The sequence below is a fragment of the Saccostrea echinata genome, unplaced genomic scaffold (genome assembly GCF_033153115.1).
Source record: "Saccostrea echinata isolate AGI-Se365-2 ecotype Australia unplaced genomic scaffold, CSIRO_AGI_Sech_v1 ptg000009l, whole genome shotgun sequence".
In the NCBI taxonomy this organism is placed as follows: Eukaryota; Metazoa; Mollusca; class Bivalvia; order Ostreida; family Ostreidae; genus Saccostrea; species Saccostrea echinata.
Window position 1 is genome coordinate 1,527,144 of NW_026889758.1, and position 15,106 is coordinate 1,542,249.

At 36.5% G+C, this 15,106-nt stretch overlaps 1 protein-coding gene across 1 annotated transcript; it reads left to right on the forward strand.

Moving 5' to 3' along the window:
- Positions 1-239: 239 nt before the first annotated feature.
- LOC133183147 (caspase-7-like) lies at positions 240-11,644 on the forward strand. The gene is made up of 7 exons (XM_061318098.1): positions 240-281; positions 2,241-2,318; positions 3,093-3,406; positions 5,157-5,404; positions 5,650-5,800; positions 8,253-8,426; positions 11,129-11,644. The coding sequence occupies exons 2-7, from the start codon at positions 2,275-2,277 to the stop codon at positions 11,377-11,379; spliced, it is 1,182 nt and encodes a 393-aa protein (XP_061174082.1). The 5' UTR covers positions 240-281; positions 2,241-2,274; the 3' UTR covers positions 11,380-11,644.
- The last annotated feature ends 3,462 nt before the right edge of the window (positions 11,645-15,106 follow it).

Consider the following 15,106-nt stretch of genomic DNA (forward strand, 5'->3'; position numbering starts at 1 on the left):
GTTTAACCAGAATGTACGAAAACAGATCAAAAAAATGCCCCCTTTTTCTTCCAACAAAAAATTGATTGTAACGATAACAAACTGATACTAAATCTCTCACTGATCGGAGTTTATAGCAAGAATATCTTTTCGGAATGACGACTTTTCCGCTCCGTATTTTACATAGATCTACTTTCTGTTTGTTTATTTGGACAGTAATTGAGTAAATGACAAATACAATAATAGTGATTGAAAACAGATTTATTTAATCACTAACCGTTATTTTATTGTATATCATGATAGTAAGTATGTTTTACCTCAACATATTTGTAATATAATGACTTAATTATAAATAATTAATGTTAAGATAACCTGTCCTTCTTCTTCCTAATATGTTTTGTGATAAGTATAAATAATATTATGGTACATTTGTTTGATATGTTGACATTTTTTAAAAATTTGGTTTCAGAAACGATCGAAATTTTTTTTCTTTTATTTTTCCTTTGCCCTTTGGATGAGACCGTATAAACCGAAGTCCCAAGTCACAGGGGGTGCTGGCACGAAAAAGATCCCTCAGTGATAGGTTGTGCCGAGCAAATTATTTCTTGATTGCAGTGTAGTAAAAAGTGACTCCCATCAACCCCGCCCCCATCAACGAAATAGGATTTTCTAGTTTGGACAATTTTCCCTTTATTTCTTTTTTTCTTTGTCAAAGTTTTCATCAGGAAAGATGTCAATTTTTTCCTGGCTGCCCCCTCTCAAAAACGATACTTTGTTCCTGCCCATGGGGAGAATGGCTTTAAAAGTGCTTATTCATAAAATGTCACCTCTAAAGTGATCATCCCATAATTAACGCTCTTTGCTGGTGTTCTCTGGCCCTGAGTTGATGGGGCAGTCACTGGAGTGTAATGGTTTGGGCAGTGGATATCGGCCTGGGTAGCTCAGTCGGTAGAGCACATGACTAGTGATCCAGGGGTCCCGGGTTTGATTCCCGGTCCAGCCATACATTTTCTCCTTTCCTGTTACAGGAAAAATGCTACCCACTTGTTACTTGGACATATTGAAGCATACCTTGAGACAAGATTTCGGACCCACATACAAGATTCTCTGACCACCAATGAACATAAGTCTTATTTTTGTTAATTTTCTTTACAAGATGTATAGATTACCCAGTAACTTGGGAGATGATTAATTTCGATCACTTTTGAGCGGCTATAATTGGCAAAAGCTCTCTGACTTCTCCAAATTCATCATTGCAAACTATGGCCAAAACATACGATCCTCTCCCATTCTGGAGAGAGCTATAAGCAGACACTTGACCATGGCTTGAGATGATGCCCCAAATTTGGATGTGCATTATTTGTTCTTGTAAATTGTACTTAAAGAAATAAAACCACGATTATTCAAGACTTCCCCTTGTGAAGTATATTATTCTAAGGAAGTGTTTTCAGCCCCATAGAAGTTTAAAAGAAAAAAGAACTACAAAGAGAAAATATTTGATTTTAGATATAATTAAAATACACTAAAACTCGTTTAGTACGAACACGGATATATATAGCAAATTTATGGATATAGTGAAGTTTTTTGCAATCCCGGCAAAATTGTTAACAATTCCTTGTAAATTTTTACGGATATAACAAACTCAGATATAGTGAATTTGCAGATACAGTGAACTGATTTGTGTCCCCTAGATGTTAAAAACAAGGAAATTTACATCTTTTATAGTGAATTTTCAAAGATCTCAATTTTTAAACTATTGAACTGACACTCTTATTTGTATGAAGTATTTTAAATTTGAAGTTCAATTCATCCAAAAATTTTTTGAACTGCAAGGTAGCTATTGTATTAAATACATCCCAAAATACATTTGGTAATCATATTTGAAAGGGAAAATCTATATAGCAAATTCACTATATAAACTTTAACAAATTCCTTTTACATATATAACGAATTACGGATATAGAAGTAATTTCAGGGGTCCCCAAGACTTGGCTCTAACCGAGTTTTACTGTATAGATGAACTATATCAAACAAGTGTACTCAAAGCAGGGAAATAAATAGTAAAACATGTCTATGCAGTGCAGCTATCTATTTATAGCTTCATAGGTCAAAGTGGCTATTTACCTATGTCTGGACTTAACCTCATGTCAGTTAAATTATGAGTGAATGGTCCACTTTGAACGTGATCTTGTTTTTTTAATTGAATATGTAATGTATATGTAATGTATGAATTTTGATAATCAGTTTCATTGTTTTTTTAGTATTCATTTGGGAATCCATGTAAGCAAGAAAAATATGTCCAGTAGACTAGATGCCAATCTCACTGCTGATAGCAACAGGTTTGGGTTTTGATTCCTTTAATGTTTTTATCACAAAGACAAACATTAGAGTGTACATGTTACATACGTACCTTGTTTCTCTACAGAACAGAATAGAGTCTAATTTAGAGTCCAAAATAGACAAATATGAAATGATTACAATAATAAGGAACAGACAAGGCATTGGATAATATAACAATATTAGTACATGTGCTTGTTAGGACAATACTATTTCAGGTTAAAAAAATACAATGTATTAAAGTATTTGACTACTATAACATGTTATCTTTTGTACGACTACTATAACTTGTTATCTTTTGTACGTGTCAAATGAAATATGTGGAGATAACGAACAGTATTCGAGCTCAAAAGTTCATTAAACATTACAAAATGGGAGCAGATCAAACACGGACCTCCAAACATCAGAGGTGGGATCAGGTGCCATGGAGGAGTGAGCATCCCCCGCCAACCTGTCACACCCGCCGTGTGCTCCTTGTCATGATCGGGAAATAATGGAAAATCGTTGACAATTCAGTGTGTAAATAATGGCCTAACGATTAGTATGAAAAAAGTCAGTCAGCATTTGACTTAGTGAAAGATTGTATTTGCTGACAAGGTCATTGTTTCAACCATAGAACTTACGAAATGATGATTTTAAATGAGACTGCTGATATTCTTGTTTCATCAACTTGTTTGTCAATAACTTACCTCGTTTTAGAAATTGTTCGTACGTAGAGCATGCTCTAGTGTATTGAATCAACTGAGAGATATAAACCCTGTATGCATAATTTAAAGAGAGTGCATTGGAGACAGACGTGTAGTACATGAGACAGAATTGGGAGCTCGTGTTAAACTCTATGTTGACGATGTCCCAGTCCCAACAGAAGATTGTGAAGTCACTGAAGAAGAGTTTGTAGTAGTGGATGCCAAAAAGCCTGGTCTTGCCCTACTTCTTGGGTTTGAAACTTTTAACAATGGTGAAGAACCAAGACCTGGGGTCAAAAAAGATCTAGTAAAAATGTATGAGCTATTCCATGAACATCTAGGCTTCGAGGTTCAATGGAAAAAAGATCTGACTGCTGATGAATGTAGGAAGTGGATCGAAGATGGTGAGTGAAGTTGTTAAGTAAATTTTGTGGATAAAGATAAAATTTAGTAACAGTTACTGGCTGGGTTAAAAGAAATAATTTGTAGCAGTTTAGAGCTGGGAATAAGACATAATAAGACTAGGACTAATAGAGGTATGATACAGAATAATTCTGGGCTTGGATAATGATAATTACATGTATGAGCTGGATGTCAGTAGGGTGACTAGCAGACTTATGGCCTGGCTTTTTGAGAGAAGATTTGTAGAAGTCATTATCTGGGCATTAGAAAGATGATTGGGAGGGATTGTTTGCTGGGGAGGGGGAATATGAAAGATGATTTGTATGAATTGATCTGGGAGTTAGAAAGATGGTTGGTCATGATTGTGGATTTGGGAATAATAAAGATGATTTGTAAGAGTTGGGGGGGGGGGGGTTAGAGGTTTGGTTTTATAAGAGTTGTGGGCTGTGATTAGAAAGATGATTTACAGAATGTAGGAATTGTAAGTAGGTGGTTAGAGATATTGACTTGACTCTGGGTTATTTCTGTTTACTCCAAGGGGAGCATAAGGCCAAAATTATTGTTTTGCAATTTCTGGAAAGGAGATTGGAGAGAATTGTGGGCCCATGATTAAAGATATGATTTATAAGAATTGTTGGGTGGTATTATGTTGAAGATGATCTGTAGGAGCTGTTGGAGGGGGATTAATCATATCTCTGATCACTGGCCGATCACTGGCCCACAATTCTATCTATCCCCAAGTCCAAAACTCAATCAAATCATCTAACCCCCAGCCCAACAATTTGTTAAAATCATCTTTCTTACCCCTAGCTTACAACTCCTACGGATCATATAGGAATCATGGGCTAGGTTTAGAGAGATGATTTGTAAGAGTTTTGAACTAGGGGTTAAAAAGTTGATTTGTAGAAGATTTGAGCTTGGGGTTAGAAAGACGATTTGTAACTTATAGTCCCATATTTTCATTAGCAGGGATTAGCAGGGATGAAACGATACTGTAATCGTACGTTTTTTCCACAGGGGTCCTAAATCTGTGGAATCATGATTTCTGTTCAATCCATGGGTAGAAAATTTCTCAGATTTCCTAGATCACCTCTTTATGCCTAAAACGTTATTTAAGTTTGCTGGGACAAATTGCCACTGAAAATTTGTGACCATATTTATTGCGTAAATTAATACCATGTGGAAAAATGTACTTCTACAGTTTATTGAAATGATTGTCATGTTTGTCAATTTCACTTGCCCTTTTGTTCTTTCTTTAGCAGAATAATTGGAAAATTCTTGATATTGGACGATGTTGAGGTTTTAGAAAGATTGAGTTTGAAAACTTAGTCTGTCAGGGAAATTATAGCAGTTTCTTTCCTTAACTAAGAAACTGTCTTTGATAAACTTTGATCAGTTGTGTTAAAAAGGGAGATAACTTCAGGAAAAGCCAAAAATGGTGTAAATATAATTATTTTTTAATAATATCAGGGAAGAAAGAATGTATGAGAGAGTTGATTTTCAGTCATATTTTGTTTTTTTTTTTTATATATATATTGCATGTAAACATGATTAATGAATTCAAGGGTATCATTTAAAAATTCTTCTCCTGCACAAGATTCCCCCCCCCCCCCCTCCTCCATATATCATTATTTTAATAAGCAATCTATTATAATTGTACTCAGATAGGATTTCAGTATCATGAAACATGACCTGAGAAAGCACCTTATCTTTTTTTTTTTATATATATTTTTCCCCTTATTTTCTGTGCAGTGACTTCTGATACTGAACTTCTACAAAGAATCTCATGTGTTGTCATGGTGATAAGTTCCCATGGCAGTGAGGCAGAAGTGGGGAAAAAAGGCGATATCAACCCTGACTTCCGGAGACAGGAGATTAAATTCTACCAACACTGGTTTTCCACGACAGACGGCAGCATCCAGACTAGTGATATCATTGACATGTTTGATGACTATAAATGCCGGGCCTTGAAAGGGAAACCTAAAGTCTTCTTCATACAAGTAAGTACATATGTACTAAGGCACTGAGGAGAAGAGGATTATTTTTACTCAATTTTACACATATACAAATGTTATTGATAGGTCTCAATAATAACTAGTAAAATATGTAAAGACTGATATAAAGAACAAAGATTTAACACAGAAAAAAACAATAGTCAATAGTCCGGGACAGTGAGGTCACATTCTATGTGAATAAGACCTTTGTTATCATACAGTGCTAAACACTGGTCTTTATTTCCAACTAGGCATGTAGGGGTAGAGTTGGTGAAGATCAAACACTGGGTGATATGGTGGATGGAGGCGTGTCTATTAGATTCCAATCAGAACCCAGTAAAGAGCCAATCCCATTGGTGCAACCTGTTGTGTCATCCCAAAATAACCCTGTAGTACAAAACGGTAAGTTGTACCCCAGTGGTACAAATCTGTTAGCTTTGCCTCAGTGGTAAAGAATGGTAATCTGTACTTACAGATGTAAGATGTACAGAATGGTAAGTTGTACTTCAGTGGTATAGAATGGTAATCTGTACTTACAGATGTAAGATGTACAGAATGGTAAGTTGTACTTCAGTGGTATAGAGTGGTAATCTGTACTTACAGATGTAAGATGTACAGAATGGTAAGTTGTACTTCAGTGGTTTAGAATGGTAAGCTTTGTCTTAGTGGTATAGAGTGGTAATCTGTACTTACAGATGTAAGATGTACAGAATGGTAAGTTGTACTTCAGTGGTATAGAATGGTAAGCTTTGTCTTAGTGGTATAGAGTGGTCATCTGTACTTACAGATGTAAGATGTACAGAATGGTAAGTTGTACTTCAGTGGTATAGAATGGTAAGCTTTGTCTCAGTGGTATTGAATGGTAATCTGTACTTACAGATGTAAGATGTACAGAATGGTAAGTTGTACTTCAGTGGTATTGAATGGTAATCTGTACTTACAGATGTAAGATGTACAGAATGGTAAGTTGTACTTCAGTGGTATAGAATGGTAAGCTTTGTCTTAGTGGTATTGAATGGTAATCTGTACTTACAGATGTAAGATGTACAGAATGGTAAGTTGTACTTCAGTGGTATAGAATGGTAAGCTTTGTCTTAGTGGTATTGAATGGTAATCTGTACTTACAGATGTAAGATGTACAGAATGGTAAGTTGTACTTCAGTGGTATAGAATGGTAAGCTTTGTCTTAGTGGTATTGAATGGTAATCTGTACTTACAGATGTAAGATGTACAGAATGGTAAGTTGTACTTCAGTGGTATAGAATGGTAAGCTTTGTCTCAGTGGTATTGAATGGTAATCTGTACTTACAGATGTAAGATGTACAGAATGGTAAGTTGTACTTCAGTGGTATAGAATGGTAATCTGTACTTACAGATGTAAGATGTACAGAATGGTAAGTTGTACTTCAGTGGTATAGAATGGTAATCTGTACTTACAGACGTAAGATGTACAGAATGGTAAGTTGTACTTCAGTGGTTTAGAATGGTAAGCTTTGTCTTAGTGGTATTGAATGGTAATCTGTACTTACAGATGTAAGATGTACAGAATGGTAAGTTGTACTTCAGTGGTTTAGAATAGTAAGCTTTGTCTTAGTGGTATTGAATGGTAATCTGTACTTACAGATGTAAGATGTACAGAATGGTAAGTTGTACTTCAGTGGTATAGAATGGTAAGCTTTGTCTTAGTGGTATTGAATGGTAATCTGTACATCAGTTGAAGTTGTACCCCAGTGGTATAGAATGGTAAGCTTCGACTCAGTGGTACAAACTAGTAAGCTTTGTCTCAGTGGTATAAAATGGTAACCTGTACCCCAGTGGTACAAATTAGTTCACTCTGACCTAGTGGTATAGAATGTTAAAGGGGCATGGACACAGTTTTGGTAAAAAAAAAATACTGATATATTTTGATAATTTGAAAATGCTTGAAACACATAAAAACAGAGCAACTAATCCAAAGTTCAAAAAGTAATACAATGTTTTAAATCTAAACTTTTCAGTTTCCAAATATGGCACCAGTCCGTTTTTGTTCATATGTAGGACTGAATTGTCACTTGACTCAACTATACCCAGTTTGAAAGTAGACAGACTGCTTTGATTTGGAAAACAAAACCAATGAGCTGTTATTGCAGCCAGACAATTAGCATTGATCTTTAAGATCAGTAAACAAAACCAATGAGCTGTTATTGCAGTTCTCTTTCGAAATAACCAAGTATAAAAAATAAAGTAAATTCTGACTGATGGTTTTATTGGTAAGATTTAACTCAATGGTTTAGAATAGTAAGCTCTGATTCAGTGGTCGAGAATGGTAAACTTTGACACAATGGTAAAATATAGTCTTTAACCCTAAAACATAGAATGGTAGGCACCAAGTGGTGCATGTACTGAATAGTACCATCCAAGCCTGAAGTTCAAAATATAAGGTTTGACCCAGTGGTACGAGTATAGAATGATTGGGTAGGATAGGTAACCATGTGGTACAAAATATTTTCCTTTCAAAATAACCCAATGGTACAATGTTAAATTCTCTCTCTGATTAACCCGGTGGTACAGATTCTCAGCTCTATTTAAGATGCATGTTTATAATGGTTCAGAACTAAAACATGCCAAAATAATGTAGTGATACAGAAAAAAGTGGTGCATTTCTGTCTAGTAAGCTTTTATTCCAATATTCCAATATTGCAAAATCACTATTCAGCTTTACCCGATGCACTTTTTAGTTTAAATAAACTCTGCAGTGATATTGAATATAAAAAACACATTGATTAAGCATAAAAAATGAACAAGAAAGCATAGTTGGATATTTATGGTGCTGGACTTTAGTCTTGACATAATAAATAATTCTTTATTTTCACAGAGGAGTCCCACACTAGGATGGATGCCAAGGGAATAAGAGCATCAGATGTCATTAAAGGAAGCAAACTGTTTACTGAGGGATCTGGCCACCTACGTGCCCCATTGGAGAATGAGATTGCCTTAGCCCCTCCACCCTGTTTCCACAATTGTATGATAGTGATGGCCAGTCCCCCAGGTAAGTAGTCCACAATTGTATGATAGTGATGGTCAGTCCCCCCAGGTAAGTGGTCCACAGTTGTATGATAGTGATGGTCAGTCCCCCAGGTAAGTAGTCCACAATTGTATGATAGTGATGGTCAGTCCCCCCAGGTAAGTAGTCCACAGTTGTATGATAGTGATGGCCAGTCCCCCAGGTAAGTAGTCCACAATTGTATGATAGTGATGGCCAGTCCCCCAGGTAAGTGGTCCACAATTGTATGATAGTGATGGCCAGTCCCCCCAGGTAAGTGGTTCACAATTGTATGATAGTGATGGTCAGTCCCCCCAGGTAAGTAGTCCACAGTTGTATGATAGTGATGGCCAGTCCCCCAGGTAAGTAGTCCACAGTTGTATGATAGTGATGGCCAGTCCCCCAGGTAAGTGGTCCACAATTGTATGATAGTGATGGTCAGTCCCCCCAGGTAAGTGGTCCACAATTGTATGATAGTGATGGTCAGTCCCCCCAGGTAAGTGGTTCACAATTGTATGATAGTGATGGCCAGTCCCCCAGGTAAGTAGTCCACAGTTGTATGATAGTGATGGCCAGTCCCCCAGGTAAGTGGTCCACAATTGTATGATAGTGATGGTCAGTCCCCCCAGGTAAGTGGTCCACAATTGTATGATAGTGATGGTCAGTCCCCCCAGGTAAGTGGTTCACAATTGTATGATAGTGATGGCCAGTCCCCCAGGTAAGTAGTCCACAGTTGTATGATAGTGATGGCCAGTCCCCCAGGTAAGTGGTCCACAATTGTATGATAGTGATGGTCAGTCCCCCCAGGTAAGTGGTCCACAGTTGTATGATAGTGATGGTCAGTCCCCCCAGGTAAGTGGTCCACAATTGTATGATAGTGATGGTCAGTCCCCCCAGGTAAGTGGTTCACAATTGTATGATAGTGATGGCCAGTCCCCCAGGTAAGTGGTCCACAATTGTATGATAGTGATGGCCAGTCCCCCCAGGTAAGTGGTCCACAATTGTATGATAGTGATGGTCAGTCCCCCCAGGTAAGTAGTCCACAGTTGTATGATAGTGATGATCAGTCCCCCAGGTAAGTAGTCCATAATTGTATGATAGTGATGGTCAGTCCCCCCAGGTAAGTGGTCCACAGTTGTATGATAGTGATGGTCAGTCCCCCAGGTAAGTAGTCCACAATTGTATGATAGTGATGGCCAGTCCCCCCAGGTAAGTGGTCCACAGTTGTATGATAGTGATGGCCAGTCCCCCAGGTAAGTGATCCACAATTGTATGATAGTGATGGTCAGTCCCCCCAGGTAAGTGGTCCACAATTGTATGATAGTGATGGTCAGTCCCCCCAGGTAAGTGGTTCACAATTGTATGATAGTGATGGCCAGTCCCCCAGGTAAGTAGTCCACAGTTGTATGATAGTGATGGCCAGTCCCCCAGGTAAGTGGTCCACAATTGTATGATAGTGATGGTCAGTCCCCCCAGGTAAGTGGTCCACAGTTGTATGATAGTGATGGTCAGTCCCCCCAGGTAAGTGGTCCACAATTGTATGATAGTGATGGTCAGTCCCCCCAGGTAAGTGGTTCACAATTGTATGATAGTGATGGTCAGTCCCCCAGGTAAGCGGTCCACAGTTGTATGATAGTGATGGCCAGTCCCCCAGGTAAGTGGTCCACAATTGTATGATAGTGATGGCCAGTCCCGCAGGTAGGTGGTCCACAATTGTATGTTAGTGATGGCCAGTCCCCCAGGTAAGTGGTCAGTCCCCCAGGTAACTGGTCCACAATTGTATGATAGTGATGATCAGTCCCCCAGGTAAGTGGTCCACAATTGTATGATAGTGATGGCCAGTCCCCCAGGTAAGTGGTTCACAATTGTATGATAGTGATGGCCAGTCCCCCAGGTAAGTGATCCACAATTGTATGATTGTGATGGTCAGTCCCCCAGGTATGTAGTACACAATTGTATGATAGTGATGGCCAGTCCTCCAGGTAAGTGGTCCACTACTATAATAGTGATGTCAGTATTCAACATACAACTGTATCCCTAGTACTTGACAAATCATTCTTTGTATTTGATATGTCCCTGGTATTGGATGTATTCTTTGTATTTGACATATCTCTGGTATTTTACATGCTGTTGAATCAATTTAATTTGTGGGGTTCAATATTTGTGAGCAACCAAATTTTTACATGTATGGAAAAATTTAAAATTTTGTGGGTAACTCATTCATGCAGAAGATTCAATGAACCAGTGCAATGACAAAGTTAGTGTTTGTGGGGATGTAAAATAGTTGACTCACAATATCCAAATCCACAAGTTTTGGTCCCCTATGGACAATGTGGATTCCACAGTATTCCTGGTATTTGGTACATTGTTCATGATGTATACCAAACTTAACTCTCTTGACATACATGCCTGTATCAAAGTACATTGGAGCCCCCATTGTTTTGGGATACCAAAGTTCATGGATTTTGCTGGTTTCCCATACCCACAAATTTACATTCCCATGAAGGATTACTTTGTCATCGTATCGGTTCATTGAATCTTCTGTATTTTCCCCTGAAATTACATCCTCACGGATCAGTAAAATTTTGGTTGCCCACAGTGACCCCCCCCCCCCCCCCATTACTATTGGGATGCTTGAAATTTTAAACCAGGGATTATGCCAAGGTAAAGGATTAGAAATGTAAGATTTTAATTTATTTTTATCACAGGTAAGGCTGCATGGTCAGAACAAGACACTGGGGGCTGGCTGATTACATGTCTATACAGAGTTTACATGAATCATGTGAATAAAGGGCACAAAATCAGAATGATCCGCTCTATGACAAAAATCAACTACCTGATGGCGATGACGATGGAGTCCATCACAAATGAAGCCAGTCTTAACTTCATGAAGTGTGTACCTGTCACAACACACATGCTGGAGAGAGACATAGTACTGGTGCCCAAAAACCTCCAGTGAAAAAAATACATTGTGTTATTGATTTTAAAAGTTGATTCCAAGGAGCTAAACTATGCAATATTTGTATGTGCAAAACACGTAATTTCTTTGCTGTCGGTAGATTCCAACATTTGTAACAATACATTTATTATACTTACAATGTATTGATACAGCAGCCTCAGATATGTATAAATATATGTGTTAACAATGTCCTTTCATATGTTGATTTTTCCCTGGTCATAAGACTTTAGTGTTTAATCAATGCAAATAAAAGGAAGCAATATGACAGTTCTTTTACAGTGATAAAAAAATATTGCTTATGTATTTTGAAAACTATAATAATCTTTTGAAAATTATATACTGTATACAGGGTTATTTTTGCCCCGTGTTATTTTCGCCCTTTCATACTTGCAAACAATTTTGCCCTGTTTTAAATTCGCCCAGTCATAATTCTGTTTAACAAATTATATTGTGATTTTTGAATTCGCCCTGTTTTAAATTCACCCTCTTGTGTGTAGGGTGAAAGGGGCAAAATAAAAGGGGGGCGAAAATTTCCCTGTATACAGTATTCAAATTGATGTGTAAGTTTTTATTACCAAAGTTAGACAAGTCAGTGTGTCTATATCAATCTGTGTCAATGTTTGTTTACTTCTGGAAATATCAGATTGCTTTGGAACAAGGTATGACAACTATAAATTTGATAATCTGTTTACAATGGTAAATTTAGAATTAAAATTCATTTTAATTTTTTTTTTCCCATGTTAGTGTTACAACAAATTGAATGTAAAAGTCTGCAACAGTTGTGAAGTTTTGAAAAAAAAAACAAACTTGATGAAATTGACCTCATTCTTCAGTACTATATCAGTTCTTTGATTTTTAGTTTTTGGCATATGCACTGAATCCCATTTTTTCATTATATACCCAAGTCAAAGTGAACTGCTTATTTTAGCAGTTTATAAACAGTTATTAGGCAGTCTGGAGGTTTTTGGGCAGTTTTTATGCAGTTTCTAACAGTCTTGGTCTTAGCATTCCTTAAAACTGCTAACAGACTGGTTAAGAAACTGCTAAGAATTTGTGTTAGCAGTTCAGTATTGAATAAACTTAAGCAGTCAAACAAGCAGTTTCTCAAAACTGCTAAAAGTGCAACCAATTCATTTCAATTTCTCACATGAGGAAATACAATACTTTGTCACTCTTGGTGGTCCTAGCTTTCACTAGCCTTCATTACAATTGCCCATGTGTTACTGTTAATGCATCACAAATAACTGGGGGCCAGGCAGGAATTTCTTGTACAGAAAATAAAATTAGAAAAAACAAAGATATATTTAAAATCTTACTAGAAATGAAACAGTAGTTTATAATAGATTGAGGCTACATATTAAAAAATGGCATGAACACATGAGCTTCTAATCTTTATCCCATCAACTTGCAAATGCAGTCCTCTTGTTACATTAACAACCTGCTGTGTCCCCCACAGTTGCTTGAAACTTATCCAATGAGGTGAGCCAGTCAAGATTTGTGCGCTCTTTCCAGACCAGTTCAAAATTTCAGTACAAATTAATGTTTGTGAGGATATGAAATTATATAGATTTTACAGTAAAGAAGTGAAATAATTGCTTTGGGAAATACATATCTGTCATCAGCATATTGGATTGGATGTGAACATTAATTAGTTACAGATGTATCTGAAGTCCATGAGATGGGAAATATTAAAGATCAATTTAATATGACGTACCATGCAGCAACAATGAAAAAGGGTGCTAGGAAAATTTTAAAGATTTGCTGGCACTAAAGTATGCTGAGAAAAGTGTAAGTGGGCTTGTGATATGATATATTATATCCCCTCTCTCATTTCAGAATACGAATTATAAAACATATAATCTGTTTGTATTTTAATTATTAGTACTTAATTTAGATATAAACATGGTAAATGCAGTATATTGTTATCAGTAATTACAGTATACATATGTACATGAATTAATTTACATCATTAGATAAATAAATAAAATAAATGTTAATTATAATTCTGAATATAGGATCAAAAATTTCCCAATATATTGCAAACTCTCTTTAACAAGACTAACAGATTCTTTTTACGAACTATGTAGTCAGTTATATTAGGTCAAATTGTAAAGCTAAATGCAGTAATTTATAATTCTTTCAAGATAAGTGCTTATATTGATATATATGATCTTTTTATTGACTGGCACTTAATTCATAAGCATGCAACTGAGCCATGAAAAACTATTATAATTAAATGTATATTCAAAATTTTTGCAGATAAAAGCTAATTGCTGATTGGGAATCTGCAGATTAGTCCCCTATATTGACGAAGCTCTAAAGTTGACACTCGTTTATAAGAAATGCAAGAAAATGAACTCCATGAAAGGACTTATTTACAATTTATACCTGCATGTATGATAAATGTATGTCATAATTGAGTGGAAAATGAAATCCTTAAAAAATTGTGTTTATTCATCTGCACAATGTTTAATACATGTACTAAGCTAAATTCCCATCTGTAATGTTATTTTTATGAATAAATCACCCTGGAAGCATAAATTTTATGCATTTTCATATTTATATATGGGTGGAGTTATCTCCTTATAAGTAGACAAGAAAACTGCTTGTAGCAGTTTCTTACCAGTTTTTAAGCAGTTCATATATTTTCATACTTATATGTAGGCGGAGTCATTTCCATATAAGTATAGCAAAGGAAACTGCCTATAGTAGTTGCTTAGCAGTTTTTAAGCAGTTCACCTTAACCTTCCCATTGACTGCTAAGATACTGCCAAGGAAACTGCTTAGCAACTGCTAAGGTATATACTGCTAATGAACTGCTTAGCAACTGCTTAAATGGTGGACTGCTAATAAAAATTGTCTAATGATTAGCATGCAAAAACCTTCAGCCAACAACAGAGGAGAAGGCTAGTAAACTGTCTAAAAACTGCTTAAGCATTGAACTGTGAAGGTTAAAAAACTGCCAAAGAACTGCCTTCCACTTTGACTTGGGTAAGCACCATAGTTTTGCAAGTCATTTTCTTATCAGATTAGTCGGATTTTCTACTTAAATATTGTCAAACAATTCACATCAATGACTGAGAAACAATATCTTCAGAAAAAAAATTAATGTTTACCTATCATGTCTGTACATGATGTGTATTTGTAGATGTTGGAGGATTTTAGAAATTTAGAACGGAGGAAATAAAATATAATTAATGATTGATTTATTCTCTAATATACGTGTAAATATTTCCATCCATCTAAGATGCATTTTTATACCATTGTTAGCTCACCTGAGCTGAAAGCTCAAGTGAGCTTTTCTGATCACCCGTTCTCCGTCGTCCGTCCGTCTGTCCGTCTGTAAACTTTTCACATTTTCAACTTCTTCTCAAGAACCACTGGGCCAATTTTAACCAAACTTGGTACAAAGTATCCTTGGGTGAAGGGGAGTTTAAATTGTTAAAATAAAGGGCAAAGTCTCCTTACAAGGGGAGATAATCAAGAAAAGACAAAAATAGAGTGGGGTCATTAAAAAATCTTCTTCTCAAGAACCACTGGGCCAGAAAAGCTGAATCTTATGTGGAAGCATCCTGGGATAGTGTAGATTCTAAATTGTTCAAATCATGACCCCCGGGGGTAGGGTGGGGCCACAATAGGGAATCCAAGTTTTACATTGAAATATATAGGAAAAATCTTTAAAAATCTTCTTCTCAAGAACCACTGAGCCAGAAAAGCTGAAACTTAT

What these genes read in the sequence shown, in the direction of transcription:
- LOC133183147 (XM_061318098.1), top strand. Translation starts at nt 2,275, where the DNA reads ATGTCCAGTAGACTAGATGCCAATCTCACTGCTGATAGCAACAG. An exon ending in TAGGAAGTGGATCGAAGATG is followed by an intron (nt 3,407 to 5,156) that starts GTGAGTGAAGTT and finishes TTTTCTGTGCAG; the next exon opens with TGACTTCTGATACTGAACTT. An exon ending in CTAAAGTCTTCTTCATACAA is followed by an intron (nt 5,405 to 5,649) that starts GTAAGTACATAT and finishes ATTTCCAACTAG; the next exon opens with GCATGTAGGGGTAGAGTTGG.